This window comes from Fukomys damarensis, unplaced genomic scaffold (genome assembly GCF_012274545.1).
Source record: "Fukomys damarensis isolate Sample0158 unplaced genomic scaffold, DMR_v1.0_HiC HiC_scaffold_27, whole genome shotgun sequence".
Taxonomy (NCBI): domain Eukaryota; kingdom Metazoa; phylum Chordata; class Mammalia; order Rodentia; family Bathyergidae; genus Fukomys; species Fukomys damarensis.
The window spans coordinates 23,196,533-23,204,883 of NW_022900939.1; the positions used below are offsets into that span (position 1 = coordinate 23,196,533).

An 8,351-nucleotide genomic window follows, 5' to 3' on the forward strand; every position below is an offset into this window, starting at 1 on the left:
GCGGGGCGCTGGCCCGCGAGCGCTTCAAGGTGGTCTTTGCGCCGGTGTACTGCAAGCGGACCTGTCTCAAGGGCCAGTGTCGGGACAGCTGTCACCACGGCACCAACATGACGCTGATCGGAGAGAACGGCCACAGCACCGACACACTCACTGGCTCCGGCTTCCGCGTGGGTGAGGGCCGGGGGATCAGGCTGGGAGCGGTGGGAAGACAGGAAGAATAGGCACCAGGACCAGGCAGGCTGCAGAGTGGAGTCTCCTCGGGCATTAGAGCTGGGGAGCTATGGTACACATGGCAGAGATCTTGGGCTGCAGTCCTGGAGGCCAGAGTTGGGGGGTGGCTGGCTACAAGAGGCCTGAACTTTGAAGCTTGGTTGAGGTTGGGGGCTCGAATGGGGTCGTGGGTGGCACAGGCTCCCAGGAAGGTGCTGGAACACACAGGGCTTTTGAGGAATGTGAGCAGGGGCCGGAAGTCTCCAAGAAGGGGTGAATATTTCTCCACAAAACATGTTTTAAAATGACTGAAGCAGGCCCTGCCCAGAGCATACACCTGCTTTCTCTGGGAGGAGGAGGAGAGGAGGTCAGGGCTGGGGTGAAAAAGTCACTTACTGGCAAGGTCTGAGAAGGAACCGTGTCAAGGAAGGCCTAAGCAGCAGAGTGCAGCCTGGAGGTAGAGACTGACTTGCCTCTTTCCCATGCCTCCTGGAAGGCTCTCCACATCTTAACGGCCCTCTGAACCACCCCAGCCCAAGCCCTTAGGACCTTCCCACTCAACCTGGAGTCTCTCTTTTCCCCTGCATGTCTCCTCACGGGCCAGGCCTGGGGCATGGGCCTTCTCTGCCAGGGCCCTGTGGGCCAGGCTGGGGGAGGTGTCCCAGCAGTAATTACCCTCCTGGACAGGGTAATTAGGCTGAGCCCAGGATGGCACCAGCAAAACAGCCCCTCTCACACATTCCTCCGTTCACCCATACACTCCAGCCCTAAGAAACCCCACCAGATGGTGTGTCTGTGTGTTCACATGGCCCTCGTGTGTTTGGGGGCATGATTAGGCCTTGGAGTAGCACATAGTGATTAGCCAATGTCTCTGTGTTGTTTTCTTGGGTGTCTGTCTGCATTCACTGTCCGGGAGGGGATGAGAGTGTTTACATAATGAGCCTGTGTTGGTGTCAGAATAAGTCAGTGTGTGTGAGAAGATGACTGTGCATGTGAGTGTGTGTATAACCTGCCTCTCAGGCCCCCTGGCCATCCTGTGCAGGCTGCTGTCTCCATCCATGCTGCCCACATCCCCCAGGCTAAGTGCCCAGGCCACAGTGGGCGGATGTCACTGGGAGGTCACCCTCACCGCTATGGGTGACTCACTGGGAGGCAGGAAGGAGAGGATTCTGCCTCATCTGGCCTAGGACACACCTCTTCTGCCCTGTGAAGCCTGCTGGCTCCAAGAGGCCAGGCAGGATGGGCTGGGTGGGGCTGGGATCATTTTAGCTTGACCCTGATGGTGAGGGATTAGGGCTGTTCCTCTGAGACCCTTAGGTGTCCTGGAAAGCAGCACAGCTGCCTTCTTGCTCTGGGAAGTGAGAGCATCCCCAGGAGAGGGGCCCCAGTTAGTGTAGTAGCTTAAGGGCTCCAAGGTCCTGAACCACATGTTGGGTATACATGACAGAGAAACAGTGAGGTCTCACTTCTTGCTCATTCACTTCTTCATTCATCTCCTGTCCCATTCATCTCTGGGACCCAGAGCAGAGGTCCATCAGGCTCTGTACTCCAAAGTACCCTGTAGAGTTGGGGAGACTGACAAGACTATAACTAAGCAAAAAAAACTCAGGACAGCAAACACAGTAGGTGGGATGTGAGAAGGGCTCCCTTCCTGGACAAGAAGCTGAGCTCAGAAGGGTCATGTTTGAACATGGAGAGATGGGAGACAGAGGCCTGGGTGGAATGAAAGGCAAGTAGGAGGGAGGGAGGTGAGCTCTGGGATGCAGAGTGCACATGGGAAGACCAGAGGGGCCTGGGAAGGCTCTGGGCTGTGGAGAGCCTTGGATGTCCAAGCAAGGTCTGGAGCTGGTGTGTGTTGTGCCAGAGCTCTGCCTGAAGTGGATTTTCCTAGGGATGATGAGATTGTGGACAGACAGGAAGAAGCAGGGAAAGAGGGCCTGGGTGGCATGGCCAGCGCCGGGGGAAGGGCAGGGGCCATGGTGAGGAGGGGAGGTGGGTTCCTCGGAAGTGGGGGGCAGCAGGAGAAGGTGCTGTTTTTTGTGGCTGGGCAGGCAGGGCTTCCCGGCTGTGAGCCTAGGTAGGGAAAGGTGCTGATTTCAGACAGTGTTAGGATGGAGGTGGCTAAGAGAAGTATAGGAGAGGCCAGGGACTGGCTGTATCTGGGGTTGGGGCATGACTGCCATTGTCAGGTATGGGCTCTGGGGTGGCAAGGCAGAGGCAAAGGGAGAGAGGGTGAGCCTGGAGAGGGGCTGAGGCCAAAATTAGGAGGATGACAAAGGAGAGATCGCATTTCCAGAAAAGGCCATGGGAAAGCAGCTCACCATCATCATCACCATCATCATTACCAACAGCAGCAGCAGCAGCATTTGCAGTCGCTTATTCCATACTTCTCTGTGGAATTCTCTGTGCTGAGTGTTTGTGTGGGCATTGCCTCATTTAACCCATAAAACATGTCCATGGATGAGGGCAGGAGGGTGTGGGGCAGGGGAGGTGAGTTGCCGAGAGTCACACAGCTGGCACACGGCCTCACTGGGATTTAAGTTGGAAACTTGACTCCACAACCCACCGTGGGTATAACACAGTTAGGGACCTAGATAGGCAGTTTCTGTGTGTGTGATGCGTCACCAAAACCAGCTTCCCAAGGACAATAGAGCCAGTAGAGAAGGTGGGCAGGATGTGGGTGAGAGGGCCTGGAGGCTGGAGGTCAGCCTGTGATCTGACTCACGTCCCCTTCTCAGTGGTGTGCCCTCTGCCCTGCATGAACGGTGGCCAGTGCTCCTCCCGAAACCAGTGCCTGTGTCCCCCCGACTTCACCGGCCGCTTCTGCCAGGTGCCCGCTGGAGGAGCTGGCGGCGCAGGAGGAGGCTCAGGTCCAGGGCTGGCCAGGGCGGGGTCCACAGGCACCCTGCAGTCTCTGGTTCCAGAGGGCGAGTCCGTGGCCAGCAAGCATGCCATCTACGCGGTGCAGGTGATCGCCGATCCTCCCGGGCAGGGGGAGGGGCCTCCTGCCCAGCATGCGGCTTTCTTGGTGCCCCTGGGGCCCGGACAGATATCAGCAGAAGGTACCAAGCAAAGGGCAAATTCGGGGGGGGGCATGGGCTGGCATGGGGCTGGATCTGGGCAGAGGCCAGCCCTGGAGCAGCCCAGCGGGGCGACTCTGGCACTGAGCCTCCCTGAGGCCACCGCGCCCCACCCCCAGTGCAGGCCACATGGGCTGGCATGGGGCTGGATCTGGGCAGAGGCCAGCCCTGGAGCAGCCCAGCGGGGCGACTCTGGCACTGAGCCTCCCTGAGGCCACCGCGCCCCACCCCCAGTGCAGGCCCCGCCCCCCGTAGTGAATGTCCGAGTCCACCACCCGCCTGAGGCCTCTGTCCAGGTGCACCGCATTGAGGGGCCCAACGCCGAGGGCCCTGCCACCTCCCAGCACCTGCTGCCACACCCCAAACCTCAGCACCCACGACCACCCACCCAGAAGCCCCTGGGCCGCTGCTTCCAGGACACGCTGCCCAAGCAGCTGGTGAGTGAATGCATTATTCTCAGGGGACCACTTTGCCATCTCTCAGGGTCTCATCAGAATTGCATAAAACAGGATCCGTAGGCTGGGGAGGAGGGCCTCAGGAAGGAGGGGAGTGGCGTCTGGTATTCCGTGACTCCTCTGCCACCCCTCCCCCTAGTGTGGCAGCAACCCCCTGCCTGGCCTCACCAAGCAGGAGGACTGCTGTGGGAGCATCGGGACTGCCTGGGGCCAGAGCAAGTGCCACAAGTGCCCTCAGCTGCAGTGTGAGTGTCTGGTCTCAGTGGGGCCACCCAACCCACACTCCTCCTCCCACCCCTGCAGCAGTCTGCTGCCCAATGTCACCACATCCACCTCCCCATCCACTTGGCCTCCCCACACTCCTTTCCCTCCTGCAAACCCCCAGCGCCCCACCACCACCACACTGTCCTCTTTCTGCAGACACAGGGGTGCAGAAGCCAGGGCCTGTACGTGAGGTGGGCTCTGAGTGCCCCCAGGGCTACAAGAAGTTCAACAGCAGCTACTGCCAGGGTACTGCCAGCAAGAGATCTGTGGGCTTGGGTCACCACGGGGAGGGTGTCCCAATGTTGGTGAGGGAGGAGTTGGGCTGGGCCAGGACCCTGAGGTTCTTGGAGCAGCTTGCTGTCACCCTATGGCACCAGACTAGAGGGACCAAACTCCTGCTTACCACAGACATCAACGAGTGCGCGATGCCAGGAATGTGTCGGCCCGGTGACTGCCTCAACAGCCTGGGCTCCTATCGCTGCATCTGCCCACCTGGGCATAGTTTGAGCCCCTCCCGCACTCAGTGCATTGGTGAGATGGGGGTGCTCAGGATACTGGAAAGTCACAGGCATGGGTGGGAGGGGTAAAGTTCCCAGCTGCAGGAGTCCAAGGCTGCAAGAGGTCTGAGTCAGGTTGAAGGTTGAATGCATGAGGAACAAGACCCAGAGCAGATAAAATCAGAATCAGTGGGGCTAAAGGTCATTTGAGATCTGACATTGGAGGTCACTTGGGCTAAAGGCTTATCCGAAGTCAGGATTTTATAGATAGGGGTTTAATGGGAAAGAAGGTGAAGTACAGAGCAGCCAGAATCAGGGTCAGTGGGGTCAGTGGTCACCCAGGTGTCAAGGATCATAGGCGCTCAGCAGCCAAATGAGTATCAAGGGTTGTCTGGGCCACAGAAGCAAGGTCTGGAGCAGCCGAGCAAAGGGATACAGAGTGTTCAGGCCAAGATGCTCATGCCCCCCACTGCCCTCTGCAGCAGACAAGCCTGAGGAGAAGAGCCTGTGTTTCCGCCTGGTAAGCCCAGAGCACCAGTGCCAGCACCCCCTGACCACGCGCCTCACCCGCCAGCTCTGCTGTTGCAGCGTGGGCAAGGCCTGGGGAGCAAGGTGTCAGCGCTGTCCAGCAGATGGCACTGGTGAGCAGGTGTGTGTTGGGGGTGAGCTGCCTGTCCATGAGTCTGGTCAGGGAACACTCATTTCTATGTCCCTTCTCTTACCACAGCTGCCTTCAAAGAGATCTGCCCAGCTGGGAAGGGGTACCACATCCTGACCTCCCACCAGACACTCACCATCCAGGGTGAAAGCGACTTTTCCCTTTTCCTGCACCCTGATGGACCACCCAAACCCCAGCAGCTCCCTGAGAGCCCCAGCCAGGTGCCACCACCTGAGGACACAGAGGAAGAGAGAGGTCTGGCCTGACCCTTTGACCCCTGTCCACAGCTATGATCTCATCGCCTAGCCCCCTAATTCTAATCCCTGACCTCCAGGCCTGACCCTCTGACCCCTGACCCAGACCCTAGGCTAGAACCTCCTATGCCTTCATCTGTAACCCCAGTCCCTTGATCAATCATAACTCTCCAGACCTGGATCCTGACCACTAAGCAAACATACTCTGACCCCAGGACTAATCTTGACCCTTGAACCAGAGACATGATTATTGAAGTCTTAGAGATCCTAACCATACAGCCCTACCTAGCTGCTGATTTCACCTGACGTCCTCTCCACACCCTTAATACTGTCATCTTTTTCCCTCTTAGGGTTAACCACAGACCCAGTGAGTATGACCCCAGGTGAGAGGGGTAAAGGAGGTGAGGGATTCAGGGAGGGCTCATGCTGCTGTCACCTGCAGCCATTGATCGAGGAGCGGTCAGTACAGCAGAGCCACTCTACGGCTACCACCTCTCCTGCCCGGCCCTACCCAGGTAAGCTGCACAATGCAGGGATGAAGGGGCTTAGTTGGAGTGGGGGGCATCATGGCTCAGGTACTGACTGGATAGCGAGGCTGGGGTGTGATCTGGGAGGAGAAGAGAAGCTGTTTCTGACCAGCCCACCTGCTGCCGCCTGCAGAGCTGATATCCCGCCCCTCACCACCTACCATCCGCTGGTTCCTGCCCCCAGACTTGCCGCCCTCCCGCAGTGCAGTGGAGATCGCCCCCACTCAGGTCACAGGTAAGGCCCACTCAGCAAGGCCACTCCCCTGAGCTTAGTCTTTGTCTTCCTCCTGTCCCCTGCAGTCATTCTCTAGCACCAACAGGCTAACGCTTGTCTGAGGCTGGGCACCGAGGAAGTCCTGTTGAGCAGTGGGAATCCCACCTTTCTCACAAGTGGTCCAGGTAGTCTGGTGATCATCCCCTAGTCTGGAGATAATTGTTCTTCAACCTGTATTTATTGAGCACCTACTATGCATCATGTACTGTTCAAGTGCTAGGGATACTACAGTGAACAAAAACATAAAAATTTCCTGTCCTTGCAGAGCAGACAGACAAAAAACAGATCAGTAAGTAAAAATCTAGTAAGTCTCATAAATACTATGAAAAAATAAATCAGAGAAGGAAGGAAGGAAATCTGGGGTTTGTGATACTATGTAGGGTAGGTGAGTAAAGACTTAAACTTTCTGGGCAGGGTTTTAAAGAGTGTTAGAAATTCAACAGAAGTGGGGATGGGAGTGGCTGGCAGGTTGAAGAGAACATTCCAAGGGGAGTTAAGTTTGGGCAAAGGCAGGGAAATGCGAAACACTGGGTGGAAGAGAGAGGAACCACATGCAGATGGGTGAGTCTGAACCTGGGGAGGGTGTACCCACAGCCTTGTTAAAGAGGCTTGGGCGTGATGCTCGAGGCTGCAAGAAGTGCCCACAAAGACTCGAGCGGTATAATAATTGTTACTGCAGACAGCAATCCCTCTGTGCCAAGCACTACCTGAAGAGTTTTCAGTACTAAATATCATTTAACCTTCTCAGAAAGTGAAAGGAGTATTGTGTGTCTCACTTTCTAGATGAGAAATCTGAGGCACAGAAAGGCTTCCTGACTTGCCCTGGATCACACAGTTGAGCCAGAATTAAGACCATGTCAGTGTGTGCTCCAGAGCACAAGGGAGCTGCAGCCCGAGTAGAACCCTGAGCCTAGATGAGCTTCTAGGATGAGGGCTCATGTGGAAGGTGGCAGCCCTGGGAGCGTAGCTGATGAAGCACCTGGGGAAGAAGGGTATTAGGGAGCCCCTCGGAGAGCTGCTGCTGGCAAAGAGCTGCCTGCAGAAGGCCACTGGCTGGTGGCTTTGGGCCCAGGCCAGATTCAGCACCCCCTGGGTTACATGGAGGTAGGAGTGGGGTGTTGAAGATGAGACTTGTGGGTAGAAGGGATCAAAAGGAGGGAGAAGGAGGAAACAAGGAATCCTGGGCTTAAGACAGAGGTGAGAGGTGTTCCTGCATTAGACCAGCTGTTGATGTAGGTTAGGAGTTGGAGGAATAGGGTCCTGCCTGCAGTGCCCCTGCCTCAGGGAGGGAAAGTAATCCACCATGTGCCACAGGGGCCAGGTCCCCAGGGCAATGGGTGTTGGAGTCACTGGCTAGAGGATACCAGTGACTAAGGAGGATACAGAGTCTAAGGTATTGATGTAACTCAGGAGAACTGGGTCTCAGAGCCCCATGGGTAAGGTACTGGGGTGACCAGGACCTCAGGGGAATATGGCTTGTTTGGGGTGGCCTCAGCTCAGGCTGCTGGAATGAGTGGGTATGGAAGTATTAAGGGGCCTCCTATTAGAGTGTTCTTGATGCAGAGTTATTTGTGGGGCCACCTGGGATCATGACGCTGGGATTATTTTAAATAAGGGGTAGAAAATTCTAGGATTGGAATCCAGGTGTGCAAGAACCTGAGGTCAGCCTGTGACTCAGCTCAAGTATTCCCATCAGTGTGTGTGTATGGGGGGGTGTTAGGGTCTGCCCTGGGGATGCGGCAGAAGACAGGTGCTCCCTGCTCACCCCCCTGGGCTGCTAATGCCCGCAGAGACCGACGAGTGCCGACTGAACCAGAACATCTGTGGTCACGGAGAGTGCGTTCCAGGCCCCTCCGACTACTCCTGCCACTGCAACCCCGGCTACAGGTCGCATCCGCAGCACCGCTACTGCGTGGGTGAGCTCGGGCAGGGCGGGCGCTCGGTTGGCTGGCCTGGAGGCAGGCCAGGCTCACAACTTCCCTTCTCCGGTCCTTCCCAGATGTGAACGAGTGTGATGCGGAGCCGTGCGGCCCTGGGAAGGGCACCTGCCTGAACACCGGCGGCTCCTACAACTGTCACTGCAACCGCGGCTACCGCCTGCATGTGGGCTCCGGGGGGCGCTCGTGCGTGGG

General features: G+C 57.1%; 1 protein-coding gene across 1 annotated transcript in view; it reads left to right on the plus strand.

The window, feature by feature from the left end:
• The first annotated feature begins 6 nt into the window (after nucleotides 1-6).
• The window catches only part of Ltbp3 (latent transforming growth factor beta binding protein 3), a 15,295-nt gene continuing 6,950 nt past the window's right edge, over nucleotides 7-8,351 (plus strand). The window contains exons 1-13 of the mRNA XM_010636178.2: nucleotides 7-171; nucleotides 2,949-3,272; nucleotides 3,525-3,727; nucleotides 3,885-3,990; nucleotides 4,166-4,255; nucleotides 4,418-4,540; nucleotides 4,989-5,147; nucleotides 5,234-5,419; nucleotides 5,769-5,785; nucleotides 5,861-5,933; nucleotides 6,079-6,180; nucleotides 8,010-8,135; nucleotides 8,219-8,350. Of these exons, the coding sequence (XP_010634480.1) occupies nucleotides 108-171; nucleotides 2,949-3,272; nucleotides 3,525-3,727; nucleotides 3,885-3,990; nucleotides 4,166-4,255; nucleotides 4,418-4,540; nucleotides 4,989-5,147; nucleotides 5,234-5,419; nucleotides 5,769-5,785; nucleotides 5,861-5,933; nucleotides 6,079-6,180; nucleotides 8,010-8,135; nucleotides 8,219-8,350 (1,705 nt within the window). The 5' untranslated portion in view covers nucleotides 7-107. The remainder of the gene's footprint in view (nucleotides 172-2,948; nucleotides 3,273-3,524; nucleotides 3,728-3,884; nucleotides 3,991-4,165; nucleotides 4,256-4,417; nucleotides 4,541-4,988; nucleotides 5,148-5,233; nucleotides 5,420-5,768; nucleotides 5,786-5,860; nucleotides 5,934-6,078; nucleotides 6,181-8,009; nucleotides 8,136-8,218; nucleotide 8,351) is intronic.